Source organism: Protomyctophum parallelum, assembly GCF_964188405.1.
Source record: "Protomyctophum parallelum genome assembly, chromosome: 23".
NCBI lineage: Eukaryota > Metazoa > Chordata > Actinopteri > Myctophiformes > Myctophidae > Protomyctophum > Protomyctophum parallelum.
The window spans coordinates 9,038,935-9,053,468 of NC_139715.1; the positions used below are offsets into that span (position 1 = coordinate 9,038,935).

Sequence of the window (14,534 nt, forward strand, 5' to 3'; positions counted from 1 at the left end):
ACTGTCAGTAGCAGCAGGAGGAGAATGTTGATTTATTGATTTTATTCCAATACCCAAAATCTCGGCCACTCCCTCACTCAAACTCGGTCACTCCAGCGTGGCAAATTATGGTGAAATTGGTGACCTGCCGAAATATGTGACCATCTTGTGGACTTAACACAACTTGCATGGAGCTCTGCTAATAAACCAACTGCAACGATTTACTATCGGTCACTGACGTTATGCGATTGTCTACACGATTGTCATTTGTCACATATTTCAGCAGGTCACCGATTTCACCGTAACACCACCATGCTGGAGTGAGTGAGTGTGAGTGAGCGATCGAGTGGCCGAGATTTTGGGTATTGGAATTTAGAGTATGGGAGCGGGAGGAGAGGTCACTCAATTTCAAACCATAGACATAACGACATACTGTATCATCATGGCTAAATTCACAGCCTCTTGTTCATTTTGCTAATGATATATACATATTTTACTTTTTTTTTACTGTAATGTCTGAACTCTGAAGGACATTTTGTATAGCCCTAAAATCTTTTTTTTATCTGTCACCTTATAACAAGCCAGTAGATGGCGCTCTTAAATCCATTATCAACTTCATCATCCTCTTCATTCACAAACAAAAGTTGTCTTTGCTCCTTTTCTCTAATTAGAACTATGAACATTATACATAAGTTTACATTTAAAAAAAACATATTGTCTGTGTCCATAAGTTGGTTGTGCATAACAAGAAAAAATATATATCTGCTTGATATCTTTGGATATCCATGGAATTTGTCATTTTATAGGGCCAAAAATATCCACAAATGATTATTTTTTTTCATACATAGGCCAAGTATTAACTAATGCCAACGGCAGCAAGAGCAGTAAGGGTATGGACCAGAGCTATAGTATTAACTATCACTGAAACATCCACCCATCCATCCATCCATCCATCCATGATCAACTGCTTATCCGTAGTCGGGTCGTGGGAGCAACAACTCCACCAGAGAGTTCCAGACTTCCCTCTCCATTAGTAACTTCCTCCTGAGGGATCCAGAGGTATAGTATTCCTTCCAAGGCCAGTGAGTCGATGCCCTGGGGTCTCACTCTCCTCCCAGTGGGACGTGCATCGAGGACCTCCCTAGTAGGGAGACGCTCGAAAGGCATCCTAACCAGATGCCCGAACCACCTAAGCTTTCCAGGCGAAGAAGCAGTGACTCTACTCTGAGTCTCATTGAAACATATAAATGAAAAAGCTGTTCAATACACAAATGAATTAAGTTAATTAACACATTCCTGAGTCAAGCGTTCAGGTTCATACACGCTTGACTCAACCCTAGACTAGTCAGTCACTGGACTCATCTGAAGATAGGGATGTAATAGGAATTTAAGTATTCTGACTCTCAATAACAGTAGGCCTATTGATATATAGGCTAAACTAAAAGGATATGCATGTTCATGCTGACCAAAGTTACAGAGCGAAAACATACTGCTCTACAATGTTTAAGCATCTTGCACAGGCGAGGGACATTGTGACAGATGGACACGAACCTCCTCTTTCCCAGTCGGCCTCGATTTCTACCCACTCAGCTCAAACCCAGTTCAAAGGGTATATTCATCTGGATCAGCAATCCAAGCATCATGTTCAGAGACTTAAGTGTCTCTGCAGTTGCATAATAATTTGTAGGAATCGGATTTGCTGAATTATGGTATGAATGAATTTGTATTGTGTACATAAAAGGGTGTAACCCGTGACTGAGTAAATGCATGATGCAATATGGCTTCAGCACAATATGCAAATGATTCAAAATACCTGCAAAGCAGCTACAACTAGTTTTATGGGTTGACAGTTGCCAACAGCCACACATTATTACATGTTGGCATTTTGGGGTTCAGGGTACCCCATGAAGATCATAATATACTGGACATTTTTTAATTGGTCATATCTGGTTCTGGTTGTATTGTATGTCAAAGAACACCTTAGAAAACCAATGTATAGACATACATTACATGAAAATGTCATGTTTAGAAGCAGATATTTGACACAGAGATATGCGAACAGACCCAAATGTCGAAGTGGCCTTGACCTGAATTGACCTTTTCCCCCCAACAACAATAGACTTTTTGAATATGCTGTGTTGAGTGTGTTCTAGATGTGCCTGGCTATAACATGCAACGTTGAAAAATTGCTACTGCAATTTATCCTGGGTCAAACAAACCATATATTGACAGACTGGATTTATCACATAATCTTTCAGAAAGTTGATGGGCCTGCATTAGTTTGTTTTGCCACCAGCCAAAGATGATAAACACTACAGGCAGGGAGAACTTAATCAGGAAATGCATTTAGATTTCATACTGTACCATTCATATAGGAGTACCGTTAGCGTGAAGCCTAACTTATAGCACATACACATCACATGGTCATGCTGCATGCCGAAAGTAACCGCTTTATATCGCAGCACATTCTTCAAATATGAATTTGTTTTAAGCAGTTACTTAAGGTGAGTGACGTACGCTGTCGTGTCTCGGTAGGGTTTCTGAAGTGCGTGCCATGGGGCCCTAGGGTGCCTTGACGCCATAGAATACTTTTAAAATATTTGGAATTTATCAATTTCACTTGGATTTTACTTGCATTACTTAACTTGCATACTTGCATTACTTGCGTTCTTTTCCAGTCTACGGTACACCAAGTCTCTTTACCAAAAATAGCAGATCATATCTGCTATGTTATTGGTGAATGTTCCCCCCAGTGCTCCCCCCAGTCCCACGTGCCGACAAAACGTGCTATAAAGTAACAATGTAATTCAGGGTTGTCATGGATGAAAAGGTTATTTCCTGAGCCAAACATGTTTGAAAACCACTGACCTATCCTAAATTCCTAATCAAGTTGTGTCATGACATCCCAAACCCAGTTGTGAGATCTGATACCCCTTCATACCTTCTGTCTGCTGTCAGATCTGACCACACTCATGTTTAGACTTAATTAGCCAACAAGCCTACAAATACTTAACCTAGAAACTAATTACAAGCTCGACATTCATTTCCGCAAATTAATATAATGAATCTATCAGACGACAGCAGTTGATTCAGAACGCTGCACTTGATCCTTACTAATACCAAGAAAGTGGAGCATATCACTCAAGTTCTTAAATCCTTACACAGGCTCCCTGTGTGTCAAATAATTTATTTCAAAATACAGCTTTAAATGGTGGTTTAGGGCCAAAATACATTTCTGATCTTGCACGAAAGCATGATCCATCTAGACTTCTCAGGTTTTCTGGGAAAGGTCTGCATTCTGTCCCTTCCCTAAACCAAAAATGAACATGGGGAAGCAGCATAGTTTTTATGCACCACATATCTGGAACAAACTCCCAGAAATCCGACCGTCTGCTGGCACCCTTATTTATTTTAAAACACAAACCTTTGACCTTCTTTTTGCAGCTGCCTATGAATAAGTTACTTATCTTTTCCCCCTCTCTCTTCTGCACTGTAACTGTTATTTTTTTACTTATTTTGTTTTATGCATCCTAATGTTATTGTTTAATTGTTTTTCCTTTGATTGATGTAAAGCACATTGAACAACAAGGCATGTTGTTGATATGTGCTATACAAATAAAACTGTCTTGCCTTGCCTTTTACACATCAACTAAAACCAGCAATTTCAATCCCGGCTCTTGGAATCAGGGTAAAGAGTGACTGCTTTAATTGCCTGCACCACTGAAACGTTTTTGGTTTCTTTCCTCAACGTACTGTACAAATTGTACAATGAGACTTGTTCTGCCTGCATGCTTTCACCTTTTGATAGTATGCGGAACATACTGTCAAAACATACAGTAGGGCGTAGGCCTATACCTCTAATGTGGGAAAACCCCAAGCTATGGAGGAGCTTGAGGAGTGGTTTGCCACTCAAGGAAATTCTTAAGATCCACAACTCCACAACATTTTGAACTGAGTTCCTGTTTGGTAAGTTTCAAACGTGTGTCTACAATGTCCTGTCTACCTTTAATTGATTTAAAATTGTATTAACAACAGTTTTCATAATGGGTACGTACAATACTTGCCGTATGTCTTTAAAAGTGATCTGCCTTAAAAGATTCAAAAGTATAGCCAGCAAATTTGAAAGTACATTTTCTTTTTTAACTGTTAGTGGTGGGATTACGTTACAAATATTGTGAATCAATACTTTTTTGGTAGTACATTTTAGAACTTCTGACTTTTACATTTACTGCAGAATTGATACTTTTACTTATAGAAAATGTGAGTACTTTTTCCACCACTGGTATAGCTATTGCCCTCCAGAATGTTAGTGTGTGCAGCCAGTGTCTGAACATAAGCAGTCCTATATGCTATACCCATATATATCTGTGTTCAAACATCGCCCCATTGTGTGGGATGGAGAGCTGTCTGTTTATATAGCCAAGTCTGCATGCCATGTACTACTGTATAGTGAAGACAATTTTAGAAATTGTAATGGAATGCCACAAGTTTGGTTTAGTTGATTAACCCCTGCTGGGAATTGTGTATGAATCCAAGGGCCCAGTGGTTCACACACGTTTCAGGTTGAGTCCCAAAAAGAATCATTTGAAATATAATGGAAGAAAGGAAAATGGGATTTTAGCATAGTTATTTTACTCGACTCGTGACCAAAAATTGGTCCGTGAGTGACCCACAAATGGGTCTGACTCTGACTGACCCAGTGTTTGGGAAACAATACTGTAGGGTAGTCTAGCAGTGGTTCTCCAAGGGTCCACAGGCGGTTCCAGGGGAACCCCTGCAAAAAAAAAAAAACAGTTTAAAGCCCAAACCACACCAAAGGGTTGAGGTTGAGACAGGACAAGAGGTTTTTAAGGTCAACTACAGTACCAATGCAACACAATGAGTTGCAATGAGTTTCATTGGTGTGGTTGACCTTAAAACGGTTTTGTCCCAAGGAGTCCCTACGGTATGGTCTTCAGGCCAAACACATTGCAACACCTTGCACGTGAGCTTGTATGTGCTATAGCCTAATAATGTTGAATGATGACAAATGTTGACAAATGTCTCTATTCTATAGCCTATACTGACACAAAATATGTTCAGATGGGCCGGGGCCGGGGGTCTCAGCTATAAAATATATATCAACCTAGGGGTCCTTGGCAAAGTTGGCGCATGGAAATGTTTGAGGGCTATAGAAGATAGAAGATCAATTCAGATCCATTCACTTTTAAACTAATTTATAATCCATTGCAAGAGTTTGCCGCCGCTGCCGCGTAAGCGTTATGGCGCAGTGCGCCTTGAAGCGCAACTGTCGGCGGCAGCGCTCGGCGCGTAATTACGCAGCAGACAGTATGAAATTATGAATGATTATGATCTAACCATTTTTGTGACGTTGTGCATTATTCGAAAACGACAGCAGCTTGACAGACAAGTTATTTGCTAAATATAGGATTATAGACTGTATTGTATAGGCTAAGTCAAGCTGCCGAGCTACGGCCTCCAATGCCTGCTTCGTGCGTTGCATATCATTTAGGCTAAAAGGCTCCATTTAAGGTTCATAATCATTTGTACTTTAAACGCAACATGTGTTAAATTATAAAGCTGCAAGACGAAACTCACATTAAGGAATACAATTGAATTGAAATAAATTGACACTCGCACTCTTCCATTGCGAGTGTCAAGGATAACCTGTTGGTTAATTTGGATAATTAACATGTCATGCCCGAGCGTTATCCTCCGTTCTGGATAAACAGCGCGCGTTCTTGGATGAGTGCTGTAAATGTTGGTCTATGACTATGCCATGCAGTTTACTTTTATCATTTTATGTCTGTATATCGAACATCAAAGTACGGATAGGCAGTGTGTCCTAACCAGTCCCACCCACCTTAGCCCAGGCTACACCCACCTCATCATAATTTCATGTTTTGGTTCCTCGTTGTTCACAGACTTCACACAGACCGACATGGAGGACAGGGAGTAGTAGGACGTTGATTCGTCACTGCAGTCTATCTAAAGGCTGAATGACAGCAGGTGTTGTGAAAAGAAAACCCTCCGATGTTTCACTATAGACAGTCCCACGATAAATCCAGGTCGGACTATGGGAGTGTGCAGCGAGACGCAAACGGAGGCGAACATGCCGTTGTTCGCGGACGACTCGGTAGGTTATTTTTAATAGTAATAATTTATGGTTATGATTATGAAATTTATGATATGATGGTGAATGCTGATCAAGCTGTTTTCGGATAGGGACTGATGTGTTGTTGTTTGGATGTGTGCCATAGCACCAGGATACGTGCAAGCAGGAATGACGAGGAAGACTGTGAAAGAACTCATCACGATGAAACGCCAGGCCAATGAGGCCATGCTGAGCCAGCAGGGATTTCAACAGGTATACAGGCCACATTACAAATCCACCGGTTGGATTCCATTTTCAATAGTTGTATTTGTGCCTGCAGACTGCAGTGCTAGCTGGTGGCCTGGTGCAACCATTTAGTGCACAGACCATCATGTTGTTTGAGAGTATTAATATTTTGAGCCCTCTGTTGTTTATTTCTGTATTTCTGTTTACAGTATAGGCCTATATATTTTTTTCTTCTTCTTTTTTACCATTGTTTCAGGACATTTTAGAGGTATTAGATAGTTTAAACTATTTCATAATGTTGATAGCAACTTCTTAATCAATTGCCAATTGGCCTACAGTACACTTGAATTTACAAGTCAGGAGTTTATTATTGCCTAAATTCTAAATGGTAGAGCATTGGGGAAAGAAATGCTTCCTGTTTCGGAAGGCCTTTTTGTGCTGAACTGTCGCTTTGCACTGTTTTTGTTAACCCTGTTTTTAACCTTTTATGATAGACCATATGTTTTTAACCTTGTAGCACTCTGAGATTCCTTGTGAATGAAAAGTGCAATATAAATAAAATTCATTATTATTTATTATTATTATTAAATCAATCATTGTTTCCAAAACTTTCTTAAACATTGTATCCCTCTTTCAGTCTCAGAAATGCAACCCCCCTCAGAAAAAGCCTCTGCGTGTCCACCGACCTGACTTTGAACACATGAGCCCTGCAGTACATAAAGAGCTCATGGCAAACAAGTCCATGCCTGCTCTGTCAATCACGCCACCACCTCCAACAATGACGGCGGGCGCCATCACAAACCTGTTCCCCCCTGGGCCGATTAATGACCATGAGCCCCTTATACAGCAACATGTGCAATGTTCAGCACCGACCAATTCCCTGTCTCCACTCGCCGTTGACCTTTCAAAACAACATGCACGATGCTCAGCCTCAACCAGTGCCCTGCCTCCACTCGCCGTTGACCTTTCAAAACAACATGGAAAATGTTCAGCATCAACCACTAGTGCCGTGCAGGCTCCACTCGCCGATGGCAAGATGACATTCTTCCAGTGGCAAGTACTGCAGGAAGTCCAGAACCTGGAAGGAATGGACCCCGAGGTCCTGAAGGCGCAGGATGACGACGGAGACACGTATGTATTGTACATGCTGCTCAGTTTGTCTGGTCCAGTTTAACCACATGACCCCTGAGATATCTCGGCCACTCCCGTCCCCAGCAAGCACGGTCAGGACCTGGACCAATTAGTGACGTCTCGATTGTGGCCAGATCAAGTCAAACCAAGACTAGTCAGATCTGGCCCAGAATATCTCCTGATTTCAACCAACATTATGCCCACTAAGACGGACGTCCCTGGATGAATCAGAGAGACTCTGATCGAGGCCACATCAGTTTAAGTCATATCATAATAGTCAGATCTGGCCCAGAATAAGCTATATTATTTCAACTGGTGAAGACGTCCTGGAAATGACGTGAAGATCATCCCCATATGGGCTGTGATCTGGCCTAGTCCTGAACGTCACCGGAGGACGTCATCATACAGTAACGTCATCATGACGTCATTTGGCTTGCTGGGTCCTCACTCAAAAAATTATATAGTGAAATATGTGCCCATCTTTAACCCATTCTGACCTGAGATCAGATTCTAAAAATGTCAGTCGCTCTTCGATTTTTCAAAAATAGCAGACCTACAAGCTTGTATCGCGCCACTCGGTGGCGCGATATGAGCTTGTAGATCTGCTATTTTTCAATAGCTAAAGCATAACATGATGCCGACACCAAAATGGGTGCCCGTTCAGAATGGGTTAAATATGTGGACTAAATACGGCTATAGGTTGAACTCCGTTAATAAACAAACCGCAATGATTTACGTTCCACATGATTGTCACATATTTCAGCATAGATAACCAATTTAACATAACACTGCCATGCTGGAGTGAGCGAGTGTGAGTGATCGAGTGGCCGAGACTTTGGGCTCTAGCATCCCTTTATTCTCGGGTGGACAGTCAGCGAAAATAGCAGATTTATACCAGCTCACAATGCGTCAAATTGTGGCGCATTGTAAGCTTGTAAAGTTGTAATATCAGCTATTTTTGGCGAAGACACAAGTCATTAATATGTTTACCAAACTTACCAGAATAATCAATCAAGTCAATTTTGGCACTTTACATTGAACTGAAGTAAAATTCTAAATAGCCTATAGGCCTGAAGCTTAATTTATAAGATGAAATCCTATAAATATGAAATAAATTAGACTTAATTGTTTTTCTTCCACCTCCAGGTTTCTTCACATTGCAGTGGCACAGGGGAAGAGGGCCCTGGCCCATGTGCTGGCCAGTAAAATGGCCGCCACTGGCTTCCTGGACGTGAAAGAGAACAAAGGCCAGGTATTCACCAATCTATCTATGATGGTTTACATAAATTGGCGACGCACGAGTCTTAACCGTCCACGCATAATCTTTTTTGAAAATAGCCAATAGCCCTACATTACAATGCTGGAGCTTGGAGTTGGGCTATTTACACAATGTCTGCCTCTTTCTTGCATAATATTTGACAATTTGGCCAATTTGGTATTAAAAAGGTCTTAAAAGTCATTCAATTCTGATTTTATAAATGTTCAGATACCCTGCATACACTTATACTGCATGTTGGCTTGTTTACTGTTGAGTGGGCAATGTTTCACATTAAACTAATCATCTGGGGACTCCTCCGAAATAAGATTTGCATGGAGTTTGGAAACCACCACCATACATTATTTCACTACATTTCATGTGCTGGTTTTACATCCACACTCTATAATTCTCTTGTTACCTGTACAAGGTATCTATTTTCAAACCGGTTGCATTATCTCTGCTGCTCGCCGCTCTGTAAAAGATTGCTGATAAAACTTCCCTTTTGTGCACCACAACAAGACGGCACTTCAGCTGGCAGCTGCGACCAACCAACACTTGATTGTCCAGGACCTGCTGTTCCACGGGGCCCAGCTCAACACTGCTGACTGCTGGGGACGCTCGCCTCTGCACGTGTGCGCCGAGAAAGGCCACGTCCTCAGCCTGCAGGTACCATAATGAATGATAATGATAATATAATTATTATGTTTCTCTGACTCATCCACATTGAGACCTGAGGCCGATTCTACAAATGCCTTCTAAATCAGTAGATCTCAAACTTTTTCGTGCCAAGGAAGGACCCCCAAATGAATGATATGTTGGGCCACAGACCCCCCATCTGAAAATGCTTTCTGCCAGGGACATCCCTGCCGTCAAAAATAGCAGATGTACAAGCTCGCAGCTCACGGCATGAAGTGACGCACTGCGAGCTTGCATATCTGCTTTTTTTGAGAACCACTGTTCTAAATCTAAAATGTAAATCCTAAGAGTTTTATGAATAACTTATGTTATTTGTTATTTGTTATTATGTTATTTACTTATGACACAGATCATTTCTCGGTTTCAGTGGGTTAACTATGTCTAACCCATTCTGACCGGGCACCCATTTTGGTGTCATCATGTTATGCTTTAGCTATTTAAAAATAGCAGATCTACAAGCTCATATCGCGCCACCGAGTGGCGCGATACGAGCTTGTAGGTCTGCTATTTTTGAAAAATCGAAGAGCGACTGACATTTTTAGAATCTGATCTCAGGTCAGAATGGGTTCATCAGACCAGTGTGTGTCCGGCGGAAACCTCGTATGAATCTGATCTCAGGTCAGAATGGGTTAACCCTGGCGTCCCTATTTTGGACATGTCATTACAGGTGAAAATGTCCCATGTCTCAAAAATAGCAGATCTACGAGCACACGCTTATGCATCTTCTATTTTTGAGATTTATTTTTAATAGGGCTAAGTATAATAATATGCATATTATCAGTGTCAAACCACAAGATCTATCCGTCTGATTGTCCTTATTAGGGAATATCTAGTAAGATGGCAAATATCCATCAGATGTATCATATCCTTTTTATTGAATAACTTAGTACATATCCATGACTAGGTCATCCACAGAGTCCTCAACGGGAGCTGGCAGCCGACTGATGTCGAGCCTGTCAATTATGACGGCAAGTGGTTCATTCTTTAAACCTTTACACGTACAATAAAACACCAGGAGACACCAGGAGGCTCAAACACTTGCCCGTACCTACATCTTTTGAACTCCATTCCCCAGATATGACCCATTATGTCATTTAGAGTATTTTAGACCTTTTTAGCCTTGATTGTGACCTTGACCTCTAACCTCTGCATGAAAATCTACTCCTCCCTTCTGAAATTAGTTTGTTCACAGACAGACAGACACGGACACAGGACCGTTTACAATATTGCATGCATGTTTGCCATAAAAAAGCTATTAAATAATGCATTAAAAAGAAAAGACATTGTTGCTGTGAAATGTCACAATAATAATAACATTAACCACATACACTACTTCCTATTTTGGCAGTAAACAAAACGTGCCTATTGTGTTCTTTTTGTAGTTTGCAATTATATCGTCGTATGTTTTGCAAGTGATTGAAACCAAACTCTTAACAAACCAAACTCAACCGAACCAAATAACTACTGTAAATCGCTCAAGTGTCCTAAAGTGTAAATGGCATGTGATGTGACGTCGTCTTTCCCCAAATAATAAGGCCTGACTCCGCTCCATGTGGCCGTGCTTTGTCACAACGCTGTAATCAAAGAGCTGAGATGTCTGCCGGCTCCTCCCTCGTGCAGGGCAGAGGAGCTCAGACTGAGGAGCAGGATGTACGGAGGCTGCATCAGAACTCTGCTGCTCATGGGAGCATGCTGTGGGACACAGGTAGGGTCAGTGGCCTTGTGGTCCATGGTTTGGCATCACAATTCTGTGATGTAGTGCAACATTCTCAGAAGCTGAATACATTACTTTTACCGTCCCTGTTACTTTTACTGCATGTGTGCTTAAGTACATTTATATGGCAAGTAAGTACATTTCTATGGTCCTGTCTTTGCTCACATAGACATTGCACATCTGACACAACAAAGTTCAGTGAATGTGAATGAACAACTTCATTATGAATTTAAGTACTAAGTAAATGAAGTGACTAATGAAGAGAAGCCACCATGAAACCTCTCTGGGACATGAACCTCTCTGTGTGCTGTTGTACAGGATCTTAAAAGTGGGCGTACCTCTCTGCACATGGCGTCTGAGGAGGCCAACATGGACCTCTTGCACGTTTTCCTGGACCAGCCGTCTTCACTGGCTGTTGTAAATATTAAGGTGCGTCTTTGGAGAAGAAGAAGCTCTGCGTGGTCCTTATGGTTATCAATAACTGCAAAAACGGGTGCTCATTGGAGAGGGTTTGATAATACTTAAATAAATTCAGGTTTCTCCAGAAGTGCAGAAAAGGGGAAATCCAATGCACTCTGTTCAATAAAGTAGGCATAATAAACCCCAAATAATAAATGTTTAGCCAACTACCACAGGGGCAGGAACTTTAATTTATTGCCTACCACAGGGGCAGGAACTTGAATTTATTGCCTACCACGGGCAGGAACTTGAATTTATTGCCTACCACGGGCAGGAACTTGAATTTATTTACCTTTTACGTTTTTGTAAGCATTAATGCAGAGGTTCCTCAATGTTTTTCAGGCCAAAGACAAACTAAAACCATTCCAGATGACTAAATAGGATTAAAACCAAATGACATCTTATTCAAAAGACTGACAAAAACTAAATCAAAATGTGCTGTCAAAATCAACACAGCACCTTATACACTGTGTACTCACTGTGTGATGTGATGTGTTGTGTTGTGTGTGTAGATGTTCAACGGGAACATGGCGCTGCACATCGCCAGTTCTCTGCGGAATCGCAGCTCTCAGGTGGAAGCTGTGAGGCTGCTGCTGAGAAGAGGCGCCGATCCCGGCACCAAAAACAACGAGAACGAGCTTCCTGCTCAGCTGGTGCCCACTGGACCAGTAGGTGTTAAGGTACAGCACTGTGTCACTACCCTAATCACTATACACCACACCAGTATGTGATACGGACCAGTAGGCGATACGGCACTGCACTGTCACAGTGTCACTGACCCATCACTATATACTATACTTGACAATGCGCTTCATATTTACACAACGTTTTTTTAAGACGCTATCTTAGGATAGATGTAGACCTGTTTGACACGTAATTGCCTTCCTTGATGCATTAAACGAGCATCAACAACCATCATTTGGACACAAACACACACATCCCCCTCTGCAGTGCTCTACTGAAAGTGAGTCTGGAGTCTGTCTAATTTCTCTCCAAAAGCTCTTAAATATGATGGAATATGATTAAGGATTACTGTGAATATGGTAAGCTCACATTTAATATCGCACACATCATAATACACTAGCCCCCCACCAAAAAATTATAATAATCCCGACCCCACCATCGGTGTCCCCCAACTTTGGGAACCCATGCTATACTGTATACAGGATGGGTCTTCAAAAATGTTCAGGCCAAGGTCAAGGACCCTCTTAGCTGAGAGAGATGAAGCAGGGACCACCCACACACATACCCTCTACATTCTACAACATAGAGGGTATGCGCATGCATAACATGAATGGCAAAGTGAGTGGTGAATTGAGTTTAAGATTGTTTAATGCAATCAGATAGGACTTTTCTGTTTGGATGTATGGGCTATCAAGGCCAGAAAGTAGTTTTTTGCCACTCAGTAGGCGTTCCCGCATAACTTCCGGGTATGATGATGATGTCACGCGCATACCTTCTATCTTATTGTATAAAATTGTGTTTCATAGATGCCATAGAGAGCTTCATAGACTTGTTTGACAGCAGCATCAAGCATTGTGTTGGATTCATGTTAATGTGTATTTTCAGACAGTTAACCACAACTTAGAAAACTTAGAAAACTTACTACTTAGTCTTCTCTTTTTTATACCAAACCAAAATGAACAAGTGACTTCTGTGCTCTTTAGGTTTCAAACTGATGGTATGTGTTGTGTATCTTCTACAGTTGAGGCAGATCCTGAAAGGAAGAATTGTTCGTTCTTGATTCCAGTTCAAAACCACTGTCAGTCAGACAGTCCAGGCTATGAAGAGACAATTTGCCGGTATAAGGCAGATGAAGAGTCGTTTCAATGAAACATGCTCAAATGTACGCTACAAAGTAGTGAGTCTATATTATTATTATTCTTTTCTGTAGAGTTTAGTGTATAATTATTAATTAACTGTTGCTTGGAAAGGAATTTTTTGGCTTGTTTTTTGTTTAGTTTTTTATGTCCATCTTTTGTTTTCTTGGAATTAACACTGGAACTATTATTTACTGTAACACCTAAAAATTGTAAAATTGAGTTTGAAAATGTCATCACAGTTGGCTTTTGATACAATGTGTTGTTTATGTTAATCCACCGGGTAAGGTATGAATGTCATTGTTAATTAAATGCTAAATAGCAGTAATCCTAGGTTTACTGTCAGAAATACTTTGTGACTGCATAATCATAATATGCTATTGGTAATCTGCATTTGTCAATATTTTGTAAACATTAACTGCATTTAAAAGTTGATGACAATCATAAGTGTGACACGCATCTTAATAAAAACAGAAAGGTAAATCTCATTATTAATGTCCATTGATGCATGGTCACTCAATGTGAGAAATATGTTTAAAGCATACATGAGAAATGCAATAATATGAACTATGATGCCACCAAGTGGATTAAAATTATTCTGCATCTGAACCAAACAATTATCCTTGGTAGCATTTTGCTCACCTTCCTTCTGTGGCCATATAGTCAGACAGAAGATGACATCCAAAATCAGAGAGCAGAGAAATCTAGGTCTACACACCAACAGAAGGTCTGAGAATGTTGCGCAGGGAATAATTATTAATGTATACAGTTTGAAAAAAAAAACCTAGACTACAGCATTGGCTCATAGCTACTAAAGGCGGCATCACAGCGTGAACTCTGATCTTCGCATCTGCAAGTTGTCTATGCGCAATTGCTGTTTCACGGTTTTGCCGTTTGATTCAATTTCAATCCATTGTTTGCTTGGTTTTCAGCTCATTTGAAGGTTTTTTGTACTCTCTCTAGTGCCCCTTTTGGTGTTTTAAGAATTATGTTATACTTTAGCTATTGAAAAAATAGCAGATCTACAAGCTCATAGCGCTGCACTCGGTGCTTGTAGATCTGCTATTTTTGAAAAATCGTGAAAATGTGCCTCAAATCTTTGAATATATTGTTACAGAGTGATCTTAAGCTTCTGGG

The 14,534-nt window shown here is 40.8% G+C and overlaps 1 protein-coding gene across 1 annotated transcript; it reads left to right on the plus strand.

Moving 5' to 3' along the window:
* The first annotated feature begins 5,926 nt into the window (after nt 1–5,926).
* Nucleotides 5,927–13,458, plus strand: LOC310853875 (NF-kappa-B inhibitor zeta-like). Its single transcript, XM_083758349.1, has 10 exons — nt 5,927–6,115; nt 6,240–6,346; nt 6,957–7,450; nt 8,597–8,702; nt 9,228–9,374; nt 10,309–10,372; nt 10,940–11,109; nt 11,437–11,547; nt 12,090–12,257; nt 13,283–13,458. Exons 1-10 carry the CDS (start codon nt 6,013–6,015, stop codon nt 13,319–13,321), a joined length of 1,509 nt encoding a protein of 502 aa, XP_083614475.1. The 5' UTR covers nt 5,927–6,012; the 3' UTR covers nt 13,322–13,458.
* Nucleotides 13,459–14,534: the final 1,076 nt, after the last annotated feature.

Excerpts from the sequence above, each read along its gene's own strand:
- LOC310853875 (XM_083758349.1), top strand. The coding sequence starts at position 6,013 with ATGTTTCACTATAGACAGTCCCACGATAAATCCAGGTCGGACTATGGG. Across the intron at positions 9,375-10,308 it reads GCCACGTCCTCAGCCTGCAG|GTCATCCACAGAGTCCTCAA; the intron begins GTACCATAATGA and ends ATCCATGACTAG. Across the intron at positions 12,258-13,282 it reads CTGGACCAGTAGGTGTTAAG|TTGAGGCAGATCCTGAAAGG; the intron begins GTACAGCACTGT and ends TATCTTCTACAG.